The 24,106-nt window shown below is 40.8% G+C and overlaps 1 protein-coding gene across 1 annotated transcript; it reads right to left on the bottom strand.

Annotated features, from left to right (window-relative positions):
- Positions 1-1,873: 1,873 nt before the first annotated feature.
- On the bottom strand, positions 1,874-23,802 carry LOC125241522. The gene is made up of 4 exons (XM_048150047.1): positions 23,663-23,802; positions 10,131-10,311; positions 5,195-5,444; positions 1,874-3,209 (listed from the first exon to the last, which is right to left on the bottom strand). The coding sequence occupies exons 1-4, from the start codon at positions 23,733-23,735 to the stop codon at positions 2,763-2,765; spliced, it is 951 nt and encodes a 316-aa protein (XP_048006004.1). The 5' UTR covers positions 23,736-23,802; the 3' UTR covers positions 1,874-2,762.
- Between the last annotated feature and the right edge of the window lie 304 nt (positions 23,803-24,106).

Below are 24,106 nucleotides of genomic sequence, written 5' to 3'. Positions count from 1 at the left end.
TGCGCCAAAAAAATTAAAATATCAGTTTGTCAGTGTGCCTAAAGAGTACTATCGTACAATATGGCCACTCCCGCTCCCCGCTGAGTGCCGCCCACCCGCTCTCGGTTACCTCACGGTTACCACCTGACAACGCGAACTCGGACAAGCATAGCGTTCACCTACACGAGCTTAGTACCTAGGTAGGTACGAGTAGGAACGCGCCGCTTTTATATATGTATTTGATCGCCAGTGTCCGAGGTGTGTCATTCTTTTGTATTGGACAACTGAAATAAGTTGGATTGTAATTGTAATGTTAAGTTTTTGATTGAGAATAATCTCTGTGACGATTATGCAGTGAAAAATATTGAATAAAGTTTCATTATTTTTACATAGTATTTTTTTTTATTCGCCCTGGGTCCATGCAAGATTACTGTCTTATTTTGCAATCGCCAAACGAGAAAAAAATTAAAATAAACGGTAATAAAAATTATTATCCAACAAGAATCTAAAAGTGGCAATATTGTAGGATTTGTAGGTGTGCAATTCCCGAAAAGTTTGTGCATTTGGATCACGTCTCCGATTTTGATAAAAATTGGTAGGCCGATAGAGTCTATGATGCTGAACAAGATCCACTAGATTTTATTTTATACTACGTCGGTGGCAAACAAGCATACGGTCCACCTGATGGAAAGCGGTCACCGTAACCTACGTGTGTGTGTGCGTGCGTGCGTGCGTGCGTGCGTGCGTGCGTGCGTGCGTGCGTGCGTGCGTGCGTGCGTAATGAAATTTGGCAGTTCTGATGACAATACAATAATATGGTACTGTTGAACTGATCTGATGATGGAGCCGGAAGATATGAACTGGAACTACATGATGGAACATCGTATCATAGCTGTTTTTGGGTTTCTTAGAAAAGTCTTGTAATGAACTTTGACTACGATTAGGATTCAAGGTCTGATGATGGAGCCGGAAGATATGAACTGGAACTACATGATGGAACATCGTATCATAGCTGTTTTTGGGTTTGTTAGAAAAGTCTTGTAATGAACTTTGACTACAATTAGGTTTCAACGTCCCCGTAACGTTAGGGCAAAGCCCCCGCATAAAAGAAGGATCAACGTAGTATTTAAAATAAAATGAGATAGGATTTTCTTGTGACCCTTAAGAGCAAATAAAGGGGGTTGGGGGGAGCGAAGTCCCCTTGCAAAAAAGAAGGATCAACGTAATATTTAAAATAAGTTGGTATAGGGTTTTCTTGTGACCCTTCAGAACAAATAAAGGGGGGCTCGGGGGCGAAGTCCTTCGCATAAAAGAAGGATCAACGTAATATTTAAAATAAGTTGGGATAGGGTTTTCTTAAGACCCTTCAGAGCAAATAATGGGGGCTCGGGGGGCGAAGCCCCCCGCAAAAAAGAAGGATCAACGTAATATTTAAAATAAGTTGGTAAAGGGTTTTCTTGTGACCCTTCAGAGCAAATAAAGGGGGGTACGGGGGGCGAAGCCCCCCGCAAAAAAAAAGGATCAACGTAGTTTTTAAAATAATTTGAGATAGGGTTTTTTTGTGACCCTTAAGAGCAAATAAAGGGGGGCTCGGGGGGCGAAGCCCCCGCATGAAAGAAAGATCAACGTAATATTTGAAATAAGTTGGGATAATCTTTTCTCGAGACCCTTCAGAGCAAATAAAGGGGCTCGGGCTTGATTGTAAAAGCGTGGGGCGCTGTAACAGGAAAATTTGTTTGTATAACTTGCTGAGAAATGTTACGAGAAGCAGTTTACACAAATTGGCGCGCTAACTGGACTTGCAGCACGACTGCAGCGCCCCACGCTTTTACAATCAAATATTATAATTAAAAGCACATAGTTTACTCTTCATCCCAAAAATAAAGACAACTTGAACGATCCATAATTTATTTTTGGCTTTTAAGTGCATATATAAAAGCGTGTTTTACTAGTGTTTTTTAAACTATAAATTTTTTTGATGTGACTTTGGATTCCGTACGATACCATGTCACCGCTAGTAAATACACAAAAATAAAAATAATTGCTCTAGCTATACACGGAACGCACCCGGCCGGTTATTTATATAAAACTACCTTTTTCCCACGGCTTCGCCCGCGTTAGAAAGAGACAAAAAGTAGCCGATGCCACTCTTCATCCCTTCAACTATCTCCACTTAAAAAATCACGTCAATTCGTTGCACCATTTTGCCGTAAAAGACGGACAAACAAACAGACACACACATTTTCCCATTTAAAATATTAGTAATTATGGATAATATGAGTGGTGAAAAAACAGAACACGTATCCACTATTCGTTCATGTTCTGTAACGTGTCTGTAACATAATACCGAAATCGGTACTTGATTAATTACCAAATATGGGCTTAGTCACTTTTCAGGACTCTGTAGGACAATTTCTCCCAACTCCCATTTCTCTTTATTTTAAACTACTCTATAACATGTATGAAAATCAATTAAATCGGAGGGATAGTTGGGTACCTTTCCTTGTTATTTAAAAATATGAATAAATATTGATTTTTAATAAAATCCAAGTTACAGATACCTAATTACAGATAAGTATAAATTCCTGAAATATTGTGAACAAAGAATTAAGTGAATAATTACAATCTTTCAAACACTGTCTCAGTAATTTCTTAATAATAGAGTTAAATGTAACATTATATAATATTCTGTGATGTAACTATAAAATCGAAAACTTATCCCAGTTATACAGATGTTTTGTCTCACTAATAGAGGTCAATTTATTGGGTCCCAAGTTTCCCAACTATCCACTTATAGCTGCATTATAAATGTTATCACAGGCACTTTTATGCGTCCCACGTGTCAGTTTGTCGTAATCCACTTTCAAGTTTCTTATTGCTATTGCACAGTCATAGTTGAGTTGTGAAGCTTTGGTGTTGGGAAGTGCTAAGCCGAGAGGTAGCGGCATGTCGTGGCTGCGGCGCCTGGCTGTCGGGGCGTTGGCGCACGACCAGGTGACGAGCCCGAGCAAGCGCGCCGAGCGGTCCACCAGCACGTGGCCCAGGCCCAGCAGCAGGCGGCCGCAGGGGGCGCTGCCGGCGCGCTGCTCCGCGGCGCGGCACGAGTGCGCGCACGGCACGCGGTACGCGCCCCCCCCACCCCCACCGCTCGGGTACAGCTCGTGGCAGACCTCGTTGCTGGCGTGCATGTTGTCCAGTCGGTATAGGGTGTGAGTGCTCGGTGAATCCTTCTGCAGAAACATATGTGCCTATATATCAACCCGATCATTATGGACAACCTTTGAGTGACAACTTTATTCATTATTGATCTATTAGGTCTTCCGGTTAGTTTAAGGGAATAATAAGAAATCATATTAAACTTTTCCATGAATAATATATTCTATTCTAGCTTTTGTCCTCGGCTTTGCTCTCGTTAGAAAGAGACAAATAGTAGCCTATATTACTCTCCATCGCCCGATGGTCTGGAATGGAGGCATACGTTTAGGCGGGCTGCTCATCAACAATCTACGCTTTATAGATGACATTATCATTATAGGCACAAACGAATCTGAACTTGCCGAGCTTCTGCAAAGGCATAGTATAATAAAGAGTACTATCGTACAGTATGGCCACTCCCGCTCCCCGCTTAAAGTGCCGCCCACCCCCTCTCGATTACCTCACAGTTACCGCCTGTCAAAAACGCGAACAGTCGACCTGTCATATCCACTCATACATGCATGGTACGCGTTCGCCTACACGAGCTTAGACTGTGTGCTAGGAATGCGCCTCTTTCATATATTTGATCGCCAGTGTCCGAGGTATGGCAAAGGGCACAAGTAGTGAGCGCGGAATACGGTCTCCATATTAATAGATCCAAGACCAAATTAATGTTTGTGCAAAGGAAAGGCTCTGTAGTCCGAACTGGAGAACTGTCGGATATAGATACCGTACAGGAGTTCATCTACCTCGGTTCACTAATAGTAACTGCGGATGACGATTGTGAACGTGAGGTGATAGGAAGAGCACAGATCGCAAAATTTGCGGCTAAGCGGTTAGAGAAGAACTGGAGGAACAGAGGAATCAGCAAAGCAACGAAAACCAAGCTGATGCGCACCCTGGTCTTCTCTATATTCCTGTATGGTTCCGAAACCTGGACTCTGAAGGCGAGTACTCGGAGCAGAATCGATGCATTTGAGACGTGGTGTTGGCGTAAGATGTTGGCTATCCCATGGACGGCGTGCCACACCAATATGTCGATCATGGCGGAACTTAAAATTCACTGCCGCTTGTCTGTCATATGCCTCCAATGAATCTTGTACTACTTTGGACACGTGACCAGACGGGAGCCGGAAAACCTAGAGAAACGCATTATGGTTGGCATGGTGGATGGAGGACGGGGAAGTGGCCATCCACCGACCCGCTGGGTGGACAGCGTTAAGAAGGCCTGAAGGATTGACACAGGCGCCTATTATAAGGACTGCAGAAGACCGTGCGGAATGGAGAGCTTTGGTGCGTAGAATAACTACCTCATGTGGTCGCGACCCTCAGCCATGAGGAACCGAGGAAGAAGAAGAATATTTTAATTGTATAAAAAATGTGCGTGCGTGACTTTGTTACTTCAACTGTTTACACAACAAACTACAAGACATCGCATCCAATATCCAAATAACATTCGTAAACATGTCAAGGCAGTTGCTTAAAACATTCCATCCAAACTAACCGGAAGACCTAATAGTACCTACATTGAAAATGCTAATGTTGGCCCTAAAGACAACTTATTCTAAACCAACAGTCATTTATTCACTATTGTTTAACAAAATAAATAAACAAAAATAAATAAGTGTTGCGGACACCTTACACAGATCAACTTAGCCCCAAACTAAGCAAAGCTTGTGTTACTATGGGTGCTAAGGGACGATATACTGAAATAGATAAATACATACGTATACATAGAAAACATGACTCAGGGACAAATATCTGTGCTCATTACACAAATAAATGCCCTTACCGAGATTAGAACCCAGGACCGCGGCTTAGCATGCATGGTCACTGCCAACTGAGCCAGACCGGTCGTCTGACTCAGTCAAATGACAATAAAGTTAAGTAAGATGTGTGGGTAGTACAGTTTTGTTCTTACGCCAGTTTCCAGTCGTGCCGATGCCGACATTTAAATGAATCGCTATAATATTGCTTTATTGGACTAACTCAGTTCCGAGCCAACAGACCATGCTCTTACCGAGGCAATAAATCCTAGGAGAGTCGAGTCATTTACAGCCAAGTCATCGAAAAAGTCAAACGAATTGTCATCAAGTCGTCTCTCCAGAGCGAGCGTAATAGTGTGAAAAGATTTAATCTCCCTTTTCCACCAGCTCACGATGAACCCGACGTCATCGAACATCTGGTTAGTCGGTTGAGCCGGAAATACAAACGCCTTCACTGACAGTTGATGTCCTGAGTATATTACAGTTGTGTAGTCTGCTTTAGCACTGAAACAAACAATAGGTTCTTTTAGTAGGTAACGTAGATACTTGGTGAAATAGGAAAATGCTCAGAATGATATCAATGAATGGGTTTCCATATATACCTATATATAGGGACAAGACATGTTGTTCTATCTTTGATTAAAGTAAATACTTTAATCAAAGTGTTCTATACATACAATTGATATATAGATAGATCTTTATTTGCATTAATAAGTATACATAATAGACCCTGGAAAGGGTGTAGCAAAACATTGTTTACAAACATCTTACATTACTAGAAATAACGATAAATTTTACAAATTGTTCGAAGATATTATTTTAGTGAAAGTAACATCAATAGTTTATCTACTTATTATTATCATTTATCTACTTAATTATTTAAATATTTAGGGGACAAATTACACATTATTTATCCTCTTCTTCATCAATTCATCAATTGCTTTTAAAAATAGCACCCATTTTGATGACAAACGAATAAACATATCGCTTTCTCGTTTTAACTCAGCACTATAACCCATGACAAAATAATATGACTATTTCGCATCATTTTACCATATAATTAGGTAGTTGAATTTCATTATGGTGGCGCCACCGCAGAGTAGCATACAGTATTTCAGGCCCCGTAGCCGAATGGCATTTCTCCGACGCCAAACGAAAGCGATACGCCGCTGGCTCTGTCGCGCCAATACGCAAGCGCGATAGAGATAGATATCTACTAGCGCTTCGTTTCGTGAGCGTTTCGTGAGCGATTGTGCCATTCGGCTAGCCACCCTGTACGTACAAAAAGTGTAATATGAACATGCGTAAATACCTAATGCGGCCGAAAATCCGCCATGTTTAGCGGTCCAAATGTCATTGTCAGTGAGTTCAGACCAGACGGTATATGTTCTGTCAAAAAGTCGTGATAAAAATCGAAATAATTAATTATCTTTTAATATTTTGCTTTTGACTGAATATAATTGAAGTCAAATGTGAATAATTTACGTTGGGAATATGCCAGTGTGTAGTGTTCTAGGGTGCGGCATAATAAAAACACAAAATCAGCCATTGTTTACCTTACGCACGTACGCTATGGTTTACATTAAAAATATAATATGGTTTTCCCCTCACTAGCTCGGAAACACGTGTTTTGTCCTTTAATACCAGCGAGTAAAAACGCATTTTATCCACTAGTGGGTAAAGTAATTTAACCTTGAATAAAGTCAAATTAACTGCTTTAAAATTGATAAAAGGAGGTGAATCTAGTAATAAAGATGATTTACCACCTGTGGAACTACTGGAAGCAGTGATAAACGCATTTTTTGCGTTGTAGTTTCCTCGCTGTAGTGAGGGGAAAAGTTTTGTGTTACACTCGGGTGCAAATGTATTTTACTTCTCGTGTGTTAAAAAACTCGCAAGTTCAAGATTCTATTCTCGAACCACTCGCTTCGCTCGTGGTTCAACTATAGAATCCTTTCACTTGCTCGTTTTTTAATTCCACACTCGGCGTTAAAATACAACTTTGCCCCCTTGTATAACAAATAACTATTATATTCTCAGTATTTATTTTCATAGTTAGGCTTATCATATTGTTTTATTTGCCAATCTCACGTTTACCAACTTAACATTTGGCCTTTTTTAAAAAAGCAAACTTTCATTTTGTCGATTGTTTTACTTGGCGGAATATACAACGAGTTGTGGATGATGTTAGAAATTTATTGTAAATTGCCTAGTGTTTCGTTGCGTTCTTATTTGTCCAAGAGTTATTTGAGCAAGTGAAACATTTGACATATGATAAGTCTGCCAAAAGTTTAGATGGGTTTTAATAATCTGCTTTACAATAATTCTACCAATTGAAAAGTTGCCATACAAAAAGTTGCTAAACGTTAGTTGTTAAAATGAAACTTCGGCGAAATGTTGCTTGCAAATGAAACTGCGAAAAGGCAGAACACCCTATTTGTAAGACCCATATTAATAGTTATTTGTTATACAAGGGGGCAAAGTTGTATTTTAACGCCGAGTGTGGAATTAAAAAACGAGCAAGTGAAAGGATTCTATAGTTGAACCACGAGCGAAGCGAGTGGTTCGAGAATATAATCCTGAACTTGCGAGTTTTTTAACACACGAGAAGTAAAATACATTTTCCCCTCCCTAGCTCGGAAACACGTGTTTTGTCCTTTAATAGCAGCGGGTAAAAACGCATTTTATCCACTACTGGGTAAAGTAATTGACCTTGAATATAGTCAAATTAACTGTTTTAAAATTGATAAAAGTAGGTAAATCTAGTAATAAAGATGATTTACCACCTGTGGAACTACTGGAATCAGTGATAAACGCATTTTTTGCGTTGTAGTTTCCTCGCTATAGTGAGGGGAAAAGTTTTGTGTTACACTCGGGTGCAAATGTATTTTACTTCTCGTGTGTTAAAAAACTCGCAAGTTCAGGATTCTATTCTCGAACCACTCGCTTCGCTCGTGGTTCAACTATAGAATCCTTTCACTTGCTCGTTTTTCAATTCCACACTCGGCGTTAAAATACAACTTTGCCCCCTTGTATAACAAATAACTATTGCACCCGAGTGTAACACAAAACTTTTCCCCTCACTATAGCGAGGAAACTACAACGCTAAAAATGCGTTTATCACTGCTTCCACTAGCTCCACAGGTGGTAAATCATTTTTATTACTAGATTCACCTCCTTTTATCAATTTTGAAGCAGTTAATTTGACTTTATTCAAGGTCAAATTACTTTAGGTACCCACTAGTGGATAAAATGCGTTTTTACCCGCTGGTATTAAAGGACAAAACACGTGTTTCCGAGCTAGTGAGGGGAAAAAAAAAATGTATATGTACTTATTTTTTTATGAACTTTGACATCGTCTTTATAACATTTTTGGAAATTTCGTTTTGGTCTGGGTCTCACATACCTGAAATCTAGACTTTTCTGAAAATGCAAGAGCGATTTTAATTTTAAAGTAATTGAGGCAAAAGTTTTGAGCAAAGAACCAGTTTTGGTCCTAGAATAGTTCAACTTTGATGCTAAATATCACAGAATCAATGAGCTGTGAAGTAATTTTGGGATACTAGTTTGCTTAAAGACGATGCTGTTAATATGATAGGCTTTAGAAACTATCATAATATTCACAATACCAATGGATTCAAATCGAAGCTCATAGCAGTAGAGAAACGTCGTTACTTAATATATCGTGGAAAAAAATACAAATGTTTGCAAACAACGGTGGTTTTATACTATATTTGTAACTAATAATTTTTTGTCAGAACGAAGTTATGAAAAATACAATGGAGGTTAAATAGAAATGAAAGCGCGAGCAGAGCGAGCGCGAATTTTTTTTCATTATAAAAACGCCGCCCCTGGCGGTTTGCCCAAAAAATATAGTACTTTTGCGTACTATATATTTTTCATATAGAATATAGTACGCTGGGCCAAAATATAGTACAATACTATATTATATAGTACGGTTGGCAACCCTACTCTGGACGCTACACCAAAATTAGAATTTCGATGGAAAATTATTTTTAAATAAATATACATAACACTTGTAACAATTTGCAATGTTGCCGAAGGTAGTATTTTAGGATTGGTTTTCATAAAAAAAATAAAAACCCGGAAACAATTAGCCCACACAATGATTATCAGCTCCGCCACAAAAAAATCACGCTGAGAAATTCACCCCATTACCCTTTTTTTTAAAACCACCGTAGATTGGCGATTATTGTTTTTAAGAAAGTTGTACACCTTTTTTCTTAAAGGGCTTTCATTGTACAGTCAGCAGCAGAAGTTGCGTAGCGGGCAAGGTGTTCAAAATGAACTTGACACGATCTTATTTTTAAGACAATAAGAGCGTGTTAGGATCATTGTGAACACCTTGCCCGCTACGGAACTTCTGCTGCTGACTGTACTTTAAAATGATACCAATATTGATAGGTTACAGTCAATAAGATTGTATTTTCTTGAAACGAATTTTGGGCGAGGTGCGATTTTTTTGACGCTGGGTGTATTTGTTTAATGACGCGTGTTTATCATCTTTTTTTCCGGCCTTTAAACAATGATTTTCATCCCATCACCTTCATCATCATCACCAGCCTATATAAACGTTCCTCTGCTGACCACAGCTGGGCCAATATTCCACAGGTTACGTGACAAGAAGTTAGACCCCCCTCCCCCTCTGTGAGCAAGCGTAGTATTTTGACGACCCCCTTCCCCCCTAAACGTGTCACGTAGTTTGGGTACGTTCCCTAATAGTCACACTCAAATTTTTTACAAAATAATCGCACAAAAATGATATGATTAGATCCTTATGATTGGCGTAACCTGGACATAAAATATACAATAAAATTAATAATTTTTGTTACCCTATCCTTACCACAGACTTTTGATTACAGTTTTTCTGTAAATTCAAAATATATTTTCTGAAATTAACCTTGAACGAATACACTGACAATGAGTTCCTTATAGAAGGTGGTATATTGTTCCAGCACTTCGTGGCAGAGTATTTAAAGCTGCCACGAAATGCGGCGGTGCTGTACCGTGGACAAAGCAAACGAGTAGCTCCCCTAATATGTCTCTGTGAAAAAGTTAATTTCTCATATAGATATTGTGGCCACCGAACCTTTTTCTGTCTGGTACTGAGGTACGTTTTTTTCTTAGACTTTATTTGTTTATACGGAGTTATATGTGTCTTTGACTTACCTAAAGATACATCTTGCAGCAGTAATGTATACCCTATCAGCGAGAACAGCCCCGGTGCAGATGAGAGGGGCCATGTCTGTGGCGTTGGAAGGGGCGTGCACCACGCGCACCAGCCACGGGTGCTGGCTCTCCGGCTCCTCCGTGGCCCCCTGCTGCGCCATCTCTGGTATCGGGCAAAAATCTGCAACCACAAATAACACCAACTCTTCACCTCTGAAACCTAAACCTAAACATGTAAAATCGGGTAGCTCATGTAAAATTGTCGAAGGTCGCTCGACATGTTTTGCTCCGTAACGAGGAGCATTTTCACTGACCACGCGCGATGCCGATGGTATATATGGCAGACTGCGGGCCGCAGCTCGCTGTGACCGTTGGCTCGGCGCGGGGGTCGGCGGTGGCGGGGGTCGGCGGTGGCGGGGGTCGGCGGTGGCAGGGGCGGTGGGAAACTACCCTCACTTTCGGCACAATTGTCATTTGTTGGGTTGCACACTACTCACTACGTCATTCGCTAAGGGCTCATCCACACGGACTACCGGCGTAGTACTTAATACCGTCTTCCAGCTAGGGGGCGCTGACCAACCACAATCACGATTAAAATTGGAATGACGATTAATCTTAATGGCCTCCCGTACCTACTTTTCGCTGGAACAAGAATTGAGTGAGTTACCCGATTTTACATGTTTAATATGTCAGTGTCTCACGGGACCTAGTTTTATTATTAGATAATTTTTAAGAAAAAAAGCCACCGCCTTTGGGGTTCTGGAGAAAGCTACTTGCGAATGTTGGATTATATAGAAATGTGTAGGTATTTTTAAAACCGGCTTTTTATACTTTAATAATTTGATGGCAACACAAATGATTATAGGTACGTATACCGTTAAGGTTTGAGGAGTTTCCTCAATTACTCATGAATCCGATTATAAGAAATCGAAGCTTGACAAAATTTGACTTGAAAACTCAATATTCTTAAGAAACATAAATTAAATGTCACTGTTCTGAACTTAAATGCATGCTTTTCTTATAAAAATACCAAAGCTACTATATAGTGTGCCATTTAGATTTAAAGAGTTCCGTTCTGATGTTCATCAGCAGTTCCACTGCACCAAATGTCACTGTTCCGTACGTAAATGCATGCTGTTCCTTAAAAAACACAAAAATCACTATATGTGTGCCTTTCAGGTTTCAGGAGTTCCCTCGATTTCTCCAGGATCCCATCACCAGAACTGGGTTCTGAGAAAAATGGGACAAATCTGTATGCATATACATTCAACAAAAAATCAAAATCGGTCCAGTAACGACGGAGATATCAGGAACAAACACGGTAACTTTGAAAGTATGGGGCAGTATGCGTCAGATCCGGTAGTTCTGATTTTTTTGCAGACTTGTTTGTGTGCGTGTGGATTGAGTAAGCACCTTGCGAAAATAAAAAAAATATGCTGATCATTTAGTAAAAGTTCTAAAACAATTGTAAAACGAATCTCTGAATTTGTAAAAAGATAAATCAAAAGATACAGTCATTAACATGTGCTCACATAGTTCTCACAAACTACCAACGAAAACAGTGAATGTATTCATTGAACATATCTACTAACATTTAGTAAAAAATATGCCAACCTACCTCTATAAATTTTAGATCACCTAGTTACGTATTTAATTTTTTACAAATAGTTTCTTATGCTCACTCAATCCACACACTTTTGAAAAGCCGAATTTTGATGAAAAACATAAGATTTAGACCGCTATTATATGTGTGTAGTTTAGTAAAAGTGAAATGGGAATTCGTAAAATACAAAACAAACCACTAACGTGTCAGGTTTTTTTATAATAATTTTTTGTAAGTGCTCACTCAGTTCACACGTTTTGAGATAGTTAAAAATGTAAATATCTAAAGATTTGTAGCACCACAGACACTCAAAAGTACTTCAACATTTAGTACATTTTTTTACTAAATATCCACCATCTAATATTTTATATTCGTTGTTTGGTTTTAAAGATATTCAGACATAACTTTTCTCATACAGATGTATCATGTAGGGTGACCAAACTATGTCGGCTCCTGATTTCTGGTTTCTTACTAGTGAAGTTTTGTTTCTTACCAATTATCATTCATGTCCTTTTTAATGCATGAATGCCGATATGGTTATTATCCTGACGTCGATAAAAATTACACAATAGACTACATCACTAGGCCAAGAACATAACCTAAAAACAGTTTGAAGCACGACCGAATCACCAGTTTTATATCGACCACCGCTCGCCATCGACAGGGCGCTCATCAACAAACCTTGCAGCCTAAATGGTTGCGCACCGTGCGGCTTCAGCCACGAGCCACCACATTGGTCTAAGCGCGACAGCGGTGAGCGGCGGCCATACATTGGAGCGAGACACAGCGATGGGACTTTTCATTCGCACGTATGGCTGCCGCTCACCGCTGACGCGCTTAGACCAATGTCGTGGCCGGGCCGTCAAAGGAATATCCTCCCGCGGACGCTCCGGCTGTGGAATGAGCTCCCTGCCGAGGTATTTCCGATTTCCGATGAACTACAGTATGGGGTTTTTCAAAAAAGGAGTGTACAAGTTAATGGTTCGGCAACGCGCATTTGACACCCCTTGAGTCGCAGGGATAGGTTACGGTGACCGCTTTCCATTAGGTAGGCCGTATACCTGTTTGCCACCGACGTGGTATAAAAAAAAATCGACACGAGTTACGAATTTTATTTTCGCTGTTGCAATCGTATCGAACGACGTTTTTCAATACTCGTGTCGATTTAAAACACTCCCTTCGGTCGTGTTTTAATTTATCGCCACTCGTTTCGAACTTCCTATTTTTCGCACTTGTATCGTATGTACTACTAGCTTTTGCCCGCGGCTTCGCTCACGCGAAAGAGACAAAAAGTAGCCTATGTCACTCTACATCCCTTCAACTATCTCCACTTAAAAAATCACGTCACGAATTGACGTTCCGTTTTGCCATGAAAGACGGACAAACAAACAGACACACACACTTTCCCATTTATAATATTAGTCACAGAACTAAATCAAGATAGAAGGAAAATGCTCGGCGATTAACAGCGAAACCGAGCGTGTAACGTTTTGTGTCGAGCCTATGACGTCACGAGTGTACTTTAGTGATGGGAACGTTGTATTCGTATTCAGACGATATTTGTGCTGCAAAAGCGAGCTGTACGTTCCATATATGGACTGGGCGCTCGAGCTTCCCTAAGAGAGAAATTCAAAGAGGTGAACATTCTTACCGTTGCCTCTCAGTACATACTTGAGAATATTATGTATGCTAGGAAAAACATCCATGAATACAAGCTTAACAGTGATATCCATAACTATAACACTAGAAACAAACATAAACTTGCCGTGCCCTTCCACCGTCTCCGTAAGGTTAGTACGTCTTTCGTTGGGAACTGTACACGTTTTTATAACAAAATCCCCATTGATGTAGTGAACTTGCCACTCGGCAAATTTAAGTCACATGTTAAGCGCTGTTTGCTAGGTAAAGCTTACTATACGGTAAATGATTTTATAGATGATAAAAATGCCTTTAAGCCAGTAGCTTGATTATGGTAGCAGAAGTTTGTAATACAACCGTACTAGTATCCAGTAAAAATGACACAGCGTAATTTTTCTCATGTGATTGTATTGTATCATTAGTTATGTTAGTAGGACGCTTAGAGACCTTATACACCTCTAAGATTTTTGTTTTCATTATATAGCGTAGTAATATAAAATTTATTTAAAGTATGATAGTACACTGACCCTTAGAGACCTTTACATCTCTAAGTCACGTTGAGCATGTAATTAGTTATGTATAGCTATACTAGGCATTGTTGCCCTCTTTAATGTCACCTACAAGCTTAATGTCGTGTTTCACTGTGTCGATTTTTCTTTTGTCAATTTGCTGTTAGCTTGAACATGTCATGCTCGCTTAAAAGTCTTTGCTTACGGTGGCGTGTTGATCGGGTCGCCACCTTCCCGAATGGAGGTTGAGGGAGGCGATGGCTGAGATACGCGTCATACTCGTGAACGGGTGCTGTTTGTGGAGACTGGTCTGTTCAAGCTTACCTGGGCCACATGTTTTGTTAGATTATTTAACTTTACTTTTGAGCGGATTGCGAGACACTACATTCGGTTCTTGTAAGAATTAAACTTAAGTAAGTAATGTCTTAAGGATGACACTAGAGACCATCACGTTGTCGTTTAATTTAGTTAATTTTAGCTTTTGGACACTTAGAGACTTTATACATCTCTGAGATTTTGATTATATTTTATTTTAAAATAGATTCCTTACTTTAATGACCTTGTTGTCGTTTGATTAAGTTAATGTTAGTTTTTTGGACACTTAGAGACCTTATACATCTCTGAGATTTTGATTATATTTTTAAACTTAATTTGTAACCTTGATTGGCCCTTATTTGTAAACTTGATTTGTTCTTTAATGATTGACAACTAGAGACTTGTACATCTCTTGAAATGTGTAATTTAGCTGTTCATTTTCTGTATTTTTTTTTTGTATTATTTGACAAAGGTTTTTACTTTTAAATATTTTAATTTTATAAAATTTGACTCTTGGAGACGCTATACATCTCCATGGATTATTTGATTAAGTATAATATTTTTACTTGTAATATTCAGTCTTTTACAACTATTGAAGTATTATAGATTTCTTTTATCTTTGTATCTGTTTGCACTTTCTTTATGTATTGATTATAGTTAGTAATAATATGACATTTAGAGACTTTATACATCTCTAATTCTATATCAGTGTACAGCTACTTTGCTTATGATTAATATTTTTAGTTAATATTTCTATTAATTTCATTTGTTTAACTTTAATGAATACTCTGTAATGTTGACATGTAAAAGTGCCCCCGTGGCCTATTTGCTGAATAAATGATTTTGTATTTTTGTATTTTGTATTTTGTTTGCAGATGGAGAATTAATATGGTATTAGTTTAATACAAACTATTATCAAAATTGAACGAAACTCCCCAATCTCAATATGACAATGAGAAGGCGGGGAAAATCAGGAGCCGACATAGTGTGGTCACCCTACATGATACATTTGTATGAGAAAAGTTATGTCTGAATATCTTTAAAATCACACAATGAATATAAAATATTAGATGGTGGATATTTAGTAAATTTTTTTACTAAATGTTGAAGTACTTTCAAGTGTCTGTGGTGCTACAAATCTTAAGATATTTACATTTTTAACTTTCTCAAAACGTGTGGACTGAGTGAGCACTTACAAAAATTTATTATAAAAAAAACCTGACACGTTAGTGGTTAGTTTTGTATTTTACAAATTCCCATTTCACTTTAGACATAGTGTGGTCACCCTACATGATACATTTGTATGAGAAAAGTTATGTCTGAATATCTTTAAAATCACACAATGAATATAAAATATTAGATGGTGGATATTTAGTAAAATTTTTTACTAAATGTTGAAGTACTTTCAAGTGTCTGTGGTGCTACAAATCTTAAGATATTTACATTTTTAACTTTCTCAAAACGTGTGGACTGAGTGAGCACTTACAAAAATGTATTATAAAAAAAACCTGACACGTTAGTGGTTAGTTTTGTATTTTACAAATTCCCATTTCACTTTTACTAAACTATACACATATGACAGCGGTCTAAATCTTATGTTTTTCATCAATATTCGACTTTTCAAAAGTGTGAGGATTGAGTGAGCATAAGAAACTATTTGTAAAAAATTAAATACGTAACTAGGTGATCTAAAATTTATAGAGGTAGGTTGGCATATTTTTTACTAAATGTTAGTATATAAATATTATATGTTAAATGAATACATTCACTGTTTTCGTTGGTAGTTTGTGAGAACTGAGTGAGCACATGTTAATGACTGTATCTTTTGATTTATCTTTTTACAAATTCAGAGATTCGTTTTACAATTGTTTTAGAACTTTTACTAAATGATCAGCATATTTTTTTGACGTGAAACGTTAGGTGAACGTCTTTAAAAACCCGTAGTAGAGTGACCGGACCGAAAACCAGGTGTAACGAAAAGTGTTATGGCGCGGCGGCTTATATCTCTGTAACTATAATACCCATATAAATAATTTTAATATGAGTGTGTAGAGGAAAGTAGCCATTACTCGGACATACATAATTTGCTGATACAGATGGCGCCACTTTTGCGGTATAAGCGTTCCATTCGGGCCAAAAATGACGTTTTTTGTATTGTTTGTTTAGCAAGTACTCACAAAAATTGTATTGTGCTGTATCATAAAATGGTATTGTTAGATAAATCTCGTGCTAAATTATCTAAATATTATAAAAAACGAACATATTTATTTATGACCAGCTGGAAAAATTCAATAATGTGGCATTTTTTACAAAAATTTGGTGCTTGTTCATATTTGAGGACATCGTATGTAAAAATTAAAGCATAAAACTGTCAAAAATTACTTAAAACACTAAGATTAACTAGTAAGAATTAAAATAAATATACATTATCCATAGTAAAACTTATTGATCTTATCAAATAATGCATTAGAAACTATGGCGGCGGCAACGGCTGGCAATGTACTGAAACTTGTTGGCAATCGTGACTCTTTCGATTCGTTTGAGGCAATCATATGCTAAAATTAAAGCATAAAACCGTCAAAAATGACTAAAAATACTAAGAATAACTAATAAGGATTACAATAAATATACATTTTCTATAGTAAAACATATTCATCTCCTCAAATATGCATTAGAATGTATATGGCGCCGCCGTCGCATAAATAACATACCGAAGCAACCTTGTCTCTTCCGATTCGTTTAAGGCCATCGTATGCAAAAATTTAAGCATATAACCGTAAAAAGGTACTAAAAATACTAAGACTAACTAATAAGGATTAGAATAAATATACATTTTCTATAGTAAAACATATTCATCTCCTCAAATGCATTAGAATGAATGGCGCCGGCGGCTGCATATAACATACGATCAAGCGATAATGATTCATTGTAGTTAAAATTCAGTAAAGTACTATTTATAATAAGTATGTATATCGTCGCCTAGCACTAGTACCCATAGTAAAAGCTTTGCTTAGTTTGGGGCTAGGTTGATCTGTGTAAGGTGTCGTCCAATATTTATTTATTTATTTATATGTTTATTTATTTACAGTACTTTTTTGGTGGTGCGCAGGTCCCGAAGGCCCCACGGTCTTGTCTTTTGTATTTTGTTTACCTTTAGTGTTTTTACGCGAGGCCGCAGGCCGAGCTACAGATAGATAGTGCTCCCACGCAGAATACTTTTTACACACTTTTATAATTGTTCTGCGTGGGAGTTGGACCTCCGGCCCGCCGCTTCGCTTTTTAGACACTTTTATTATTGCTCTGTGTGGGAGCACTATCTGTCCGCAGCTCGGCCTGCGGCCTCGCGTACTTGGGAGCACCTCGGGGACGCTCCGGGCCTTCAGCCTTACGCGGAGCTCGGCCTTCGGCCTTCGCTGGGTTTCCAAGCTCAGCGTTGGGCCTCCGGCCCGCCGCTTCGCTTTTTAGACACTTTTATTATTGCTCTGTGTGCTGTGTGGGAGCACTATCTGTCCGCAGCTCGGCCTGCGGCCTCGCGTACTTGGAAGCACCTCGGGGACGCTCCGGGCCTTCGGCCCTACCCGGAGCTCGGCCTTCGGCCTTCGCTGGGTTTCCAAGCTCAGCGTTTTAGACACTTTTATTATTGCTCTGTGTGGGAGCACTATCTGTCCGCAGCTCGGCCTGCGGCCTCGCGTACTTGTGAGCGCCACGGGAATGCTCCGGGCCTTTGGCCCTACGCGGAGCTCGGCCTTCGGCCTTCGCTGGGTTTCCAAGCTCAGCGTTGGGCCTCCGGCCCGCCGCTTCGCATTTTAGACACTTTTATTATTGCTCTGTGTGGGAGCACTATTTGTCCGCAGCTCGGCCTGCGGCCTCGCGTACTTGTGAGCGCCACGGGGACGCTCCGGGCCTTCGGCCCTACGCGGAGCTCGGCCTTCGGCCTTCGCTGGGTTTCGAAGCTCAGCGTTGGGCCTCCGGCCCGCCGCTTCGCTTTTTAGACACTTTTATTATTGCTCTATGTGGGAGCACTATCTGTCCGCAGCTCGGCCTGCGGCCTCGCGTACTTGGGAGCGCCACAGGGACGCTCCGGGCCTTCGGCCCTACGCGGAGCTCGGCCTTCGGCCTTCGCTGGGTTTCGAAGCTCAGCGTTGGGCCTCCGGCCCGCCGCTTCGCTTTTTAGACACTTTTATTATTGCTCTGTGTGGGAGCACTATCTGTCCGCAGCTCGGCCTGCGGCCTCGCGTACTTGTGAGCGCCACGGGGACGCTCCGGACCTTCGGCCCTACGCGGAGCTCGGCCTTCGGCCTTCGCTGGGTTTCGAAGCTCAGCGTTGGGCCTCCGGCCCGCCGCTTCGCCTTTTAGACACTTATTATTGTTATACCTGGGAGCACTGTCTGTCCGCAGCTCGGCCTGCGGCCTTCGCTAGTTAGTTACGTCCCCTCCTCAGTAGCGGTGGTCCACACAACGTTTCACGTTATCCATCGCGGCTGTGTCCCTGACGCAGCCTACCTTAATTTTTTTTATTTTCGGAAGGTGCTCACTCAATCAACGACTTATTAATATGTTGGCCTAATGAATAATCCAAGTTTGTGACCTCGAGCGCCGAACGCAACTTTGTCAAAGATCGAAAAAACAGCAAATAAATCGTTTCGTTTATCGACTGTTAGCGATTATAATTATAACCCTAAAGGACTAGTTTTTGAAACAGCTTCCTTAGGGCGTTTTTTAAGTTGACTAAATTTGCTACAATAAGTATGATACTGAAATTCTCTCTTTAGACCCAATAGTATGAGATTAACCTTTCAGAGTGGATCATTCATTAGTTTCCCGTATTTTTTCAAAAACTGTTCAACCTACGAGTATATTAAGTTCAAAATATTTTTTTAGAAAGTCTTTATAATGTTCTACTTTAAATTAAATCCGAAATAAATAACAATACAACATAGTGCTCTGCAATCGCGGCAGATGCCTGTTTTCCGCTCGGCCACCCAGGTCACAGTTGCTTAGGCCGAAATTATCTCTCATATGAGTAATCGATGTAGTGTATTGATGTTCCTAAAACCTGTCTTAAGGAGTGCTACACTTTGGTATAATAATTGGCATTTTCAAAGTTACCGACGTTACCTTTACCGCTACCGTTACTTATGCATCCAGGACCTAAGCCTGCCTAAATGGACAGATTTTTGACCGCAGTGATAGCAAGGTTTACGTTTTAACACGAGCAATTTGATAGATAAGATAGATAGATGGATACATAAACGATTTATTGTCACAACATGGTCGTTAGAATCTGTACCTTATGATATATCTTAAAGTTATATGTAACCTATACAATACAAGGAAATTTACTTTCGTATGTCCGGATGTCTCGCTCTACAGGTCGCAATTTCCAACTGATTTTCGCGTGAAATTTTGTGACCAGATTCTATGACTCAATAAAAAAAAATTGTCGTGCCACATTTTGGAAATTGATCAAAATGACAAAATTATGCAGGGGGCCCGAGGGTACCCTAATAAAATATTTTTTTCCACCTTTTAGTATGCATGACTGATATACATATTGGTACCAAATTTCAGCTTTCTAGTGAGATTATCCGCAAACGGACGGACGGACGGACAGACAGACACGGAAAAACTGACTACGGAACCTTAAAAATCAGACCTTTCGGAACACTAGTACACACTCATAAATTCGCTAGCTTACGTATGACTCATTGTGGCGCAGTTGTAAATCTTTTGCTTTGCAGTCACGAGATTCTGAGTTCTAACTTCCTGGGTGCCATAACTTATTGTATGTTTTTGATTGTTGTATTTTTGTTTCTGAATTTTAAAATCGTATTTTTAAACTAGAGTAAAAAAATTAAGGTAGGCTGCGTCAGGGACACAGCCGCGATGGATAACGTGAAACGTTGTGTGGACCACCGCTACTGAGGAGGGGACGTAACTAACTAGCGAAGGCCGCAGGCCGAGCTGCGGACAGACAGTGCTCCCAGGTATAACAATAATAAGTGTCTAAAAGGCGAAGCGGCGGGCCGGAGGCCCAACGCTGAGCTTCGAAACCCAGCGAAGGCCGAAGGCCGAGCTCCGCGTAGGGCCGAAGGCCCGGAGCGTCCCCGTGGCGCTCACAAGTACGCGAGGCCGCAGGCCGAGCTGCGGACAGATAGTGCTCCCACACAGAGCAAAAATAAAAGTGTCTAAAAAGCGAAGCGGCGGGCCGGAGGCCCAACGCTGAGCTTTGAAACACAGCGAAGGCCGAAGGCCGAGCTCCGCGTAGGGCCGAAGGCCCGGAGCGTCCCCGTGGCGCTCACAAGTACGCGAGGCCGCAGGCCGAGCTGCGGACAGATAGTGCTCCCACACAGAGCAATAATAAAAGTGTCTAAAAAGCGAAGCGGCGGGCCGGAGGCCCAACGCTGAGCTTCGAAACACAGCGAAGGCCGAAGGCCGAGCTCCGCGTAGGGCCGAAGGCCCGGAGCGTCCCCGTGGCGCTCACAAGTACGCGAGGCCGCAGGCCGAGCTGCGGACAGATAGTGCTCCCACACAGAGCAATAATAAAAGTGTCTAAAAAGCGAAGCGGCGGGCCGGAGGCCCAACGCTGAGCTTCGAAACCCAGCGAAGGCCGAAGGCCGAGCTCCGCGTAGGGCCGAAGGCCCGGAGCGTCCCCGTGGCGCTCACAAGTACGCGAGGCCGCAGGCCGAGCTGCGGACAAATAGTGCTCCCACACAGAGCAATAATAAAAGTGTCTAAAATGCGAAGCGGCGGGCCGGAGGCCCAACGCTGAGCTTGGAAACCCAGCGAAGGCCGAAGGCCGAGCTCCCGCGTAGGGCCAAAGGCCCGGAGCATTCCCGTGGCGCTCACAAGTACGCGAGGCCGCAGGCCGAGCTGCGGACAGATAGTGCTCCCACACAGAGCAATAATAAAAGTGTCTAAAAAGCGAAGCGGCGGGCCGGAGGCCCAACGCTGAGCTTCGAAACCCAGCGAAGGCCGAAGGCCGAGCTCCGCGTAGGGCCGAAGGCCCGGAGCGTCCCCGTGGCGGTCCCAAGTACGCGAGGCCGCAGGCCGAGCTGCGGACAGATAGTGCTCCCACACAGAGCAATAATAAAAGTGTCTAAAAAGCGAAGCGGCGGGCCAGAGGCCCAACGCTGAGCTTCGAAACCCAGCGAAGGCCGAAGGCCGAGCTCCGCGTAGGGCCGAAGGCCCGGAGCGTCCCCGAGGTGCTCCCAAGTACGCGAGGCCGCAGGCCGAGCTGCGGACAGATAGTGCTCCCACACAGAGCAATAATAAAAGTGTCTAAAACGCTGAGCTTGGAAACCCAGCGAAGGCCGAAGGCCGAGCTCCGGGTAGGGCCGAAGGCCCGGAGCGTCCCCGAGGTGCTTCCAAGTACGCGAGGCCGCAGGCCGAGCTGCGGACAGATAGTGCTCCCACACAGAGCAATAATAAAAGTGTCTAAAAAGCGAAGCGGCGGGCCGGAGGCCCAACGCTGAGCTTGGAAACCCAGCGAAGGCCGAAGGCCGAGCTCCGCGTAGGGCTGAAGGCCCGGAGCGTCCCCGAGGTGCTCCCAAGTACGCGAGGCCGCAGGCCGAGCTGCGGACAGATAGTGCTCCCACACAGAGCAATAATAAAAGTGTCTAAAAAGCGAAGCGGCGGGCCGGAGGTCCAACTCCCACGCAGAACAATTATAAAAGTGTGTAAAAAGTATTCTGCGTGGGAGCACTATCTATCTGTAGCTCGGCCTGCGGCCTCGCGTAAAAACACTAAAGGTAAACAAAATACAAAAGACAAGACCGTGGGGCCTTCGGGACCTGCGCACCACCAAAAAAGTACTGTAAATAAATAAACATATAAATAAATAAATAAATATTGGACGACACCTTACACAGATCAACCTAGCCCCAAACTAAGCAAAGCTTTTACTATGGGTACTAGTGCTAGGCGACGATATACATACTTATTATAAATAGTACTTTACTGAATTTTAACTACAATGAATCATTATCGCTTGATCGTATGTTATATGCAGCCGCCGGCGCCATTCATTCTAATGCATTTGAGGAGATGAATATGTTTTACTATAGAAAATGTATATTTATTCTAATCCTTATTAGTTAGTCTTAGTATTTTTAGTACCTTTTTACGGTTATATGCTTAAATTTTTGCATACGATGGCCTTAAACGAATCGGAAGAGACAAGGTTGCTTCGGTATGTTATTTATGCGACGGCGGCGCCATATACATTCTAATGCATATTTGAGGAGATGAATATGTTTTACTATAGAAAATGTATATTTATTGTAATCCTTATTAGTTATTCTTAGTATTTTTAGTCATTTTTGACGGTTTTATGCTTTAATTTTAGCATATGATTGCCTCAAACGAATCGAAAGAGTCACGATTGCCAACAAGTTTCAGTACATTGCCAGCCGTTGCCGCCGCCATAGTTTCTAATGCATTATTTGATAAGATCAATAAGTTTTACTATGGATAATGTATATTTATTTTAATTCTTACTAGTTAATCTTAGTGTTTTAAGTAATTTTTGACAGTTTTATGCTTTAATTTTTACATACGATGTCCTCAAATATGAACAAGCACCAAATTTTTGTAAAAAATGCCACATTATTGAATTTTTCCAGCTGGTCATAAATAAATATGTTCGTCTTTTATAATATTTAGATAATTTAGCACGAGATTTATCTAACAATACCATTTTATGATACAGCACAATACAATTTTTGTGAGTACTTGCTAAACAAACAATACAAAAAACGTCATTTTTGGCCCGAATGGAACGCTTATACCGCAAAAGTGGCGCCATTGTATCAGCAAATTATGTATGTCCGAGTAATGGCTACTTTCCTCTACACACTCATATTAAAATTATTTATATGGGTATTATAGTTACAGAGATATAAGCCGCCGCGCCATAACACTTTTCGTTACACCTGGTTTTCGGTCCGGTCACTCTACTACGGGTTTTTAAAGACGTTCACCTAACGTTTCACGTCAAAAGATGGAAAAAAATATTTATATGTTTTTTTCAAATTTTCATGTGTTCGATTGAATTTCATACTATTTTAGTTGAATAAATTTGCCACGAAATATGAGTAAACATCTTTAAAAAGTAAGGGAATAAACCAGATGTATTAAAATACATATTTTTGAATAAATAAATTGATTGATTTATACTGTTTATTCCGCATATTCATCCGATTTGCGATGCCTAACCGACCGATCGCATTAAAATCCGTACAAAGCGAGACCGACACTAGAAGGTTTCGGATCGCAGTATCGGAGATCGTTCTGCCGGCGTATCATGCTGCCAATTTTATCACTTATCCACGTGGATAAGACATCTGTCACTCTCACACTGATATACTTGCTAAAGCGTGACGGATGCTTTATCCACGTGGATAAGTGATAAAATTGGCAGCATGATACGCCGGCTGAAGTGTGTAGGAGTGAGAGGCGGGCCTTACGTGTGTTGTCGTAATTGGGAGAGTCCGCCGCACAGAAGCAGACCAACCAAACCAATAATAATGTCGACTGCATGTTACGGTCAATGTGTTGTTTTGCTAAAGAATATGAATGCCTGTTAGAAGAGAAATCGAAGTGTTGAAACTGGTTGAAACGTTTACTACGAATAAAATAAATATTTCACAATTCGATTAGGTACTAAATTTATTGCGAAAATTAAATTAGGAAACTGTGATTGGTCTTTTGCAACAAAATATTCAAACTGGTGAATTTTATAAATCGTAAATCGTGGCTATAAAATGAACCTTGCTCAAGAACCATTGCCCATGACTCATCTCACCCCGCGACCACTGCTCAACTTATAACTCAGCAATTCCCGTCAACTTTGTACAATGCCACGTCAGCAAATTTTAATTGACCCTATTTTGTTACCAACATTTAGTAAT

The sequence above is a fragment of the Leguminivora glycinivorella genome, chromosome Z (genome assembly GCF_023078275.1).
Source record: "Leguminivora glycinivorella isolate SPB_JAAS2020 chromosome Z, LegGlyc_1.1, whole genome shotgun sequence".
Taxonomy (NCBI): domain Eukaryota; kingdom Metazoa; phylum Arthropoda; class Insecta; order Lepidoptera; family Tortricidae; genus Leguminivora; species Leguminivora glycinivorella.
This window is presented reverse-complemented; position numbering and strand designations above follow the sequence as displayed.

What these genes read in the sequence shown, in the direction of transcription:
- LOC125241522 (XM_048150047.1), bottom strand. Translation starts at nt 23,735, where the DNA reads ATGCAGTCGACATTATTATTGGTTTGGTTGGTCTGCTTCTGTGCGGCG. An exon ending in GCTGCAAGATGTATCTTTAG is followed by an intron (nt 5,445 to 10,130) that starts GTAAGTCAAAGA and finishes TGTTTGTTTCAG; the next exon opens with TGCTAAAGCAGACTACACAA. An exon ending in TCCTAGGATTTATTGCCTCG is followed by an intron (nt 3,210 to 5,194) that starts GTAAGAGCATGG and finishes ATGTTTCTGCAG; the next exon opens with AAGGATTCACCGAGCACTCA.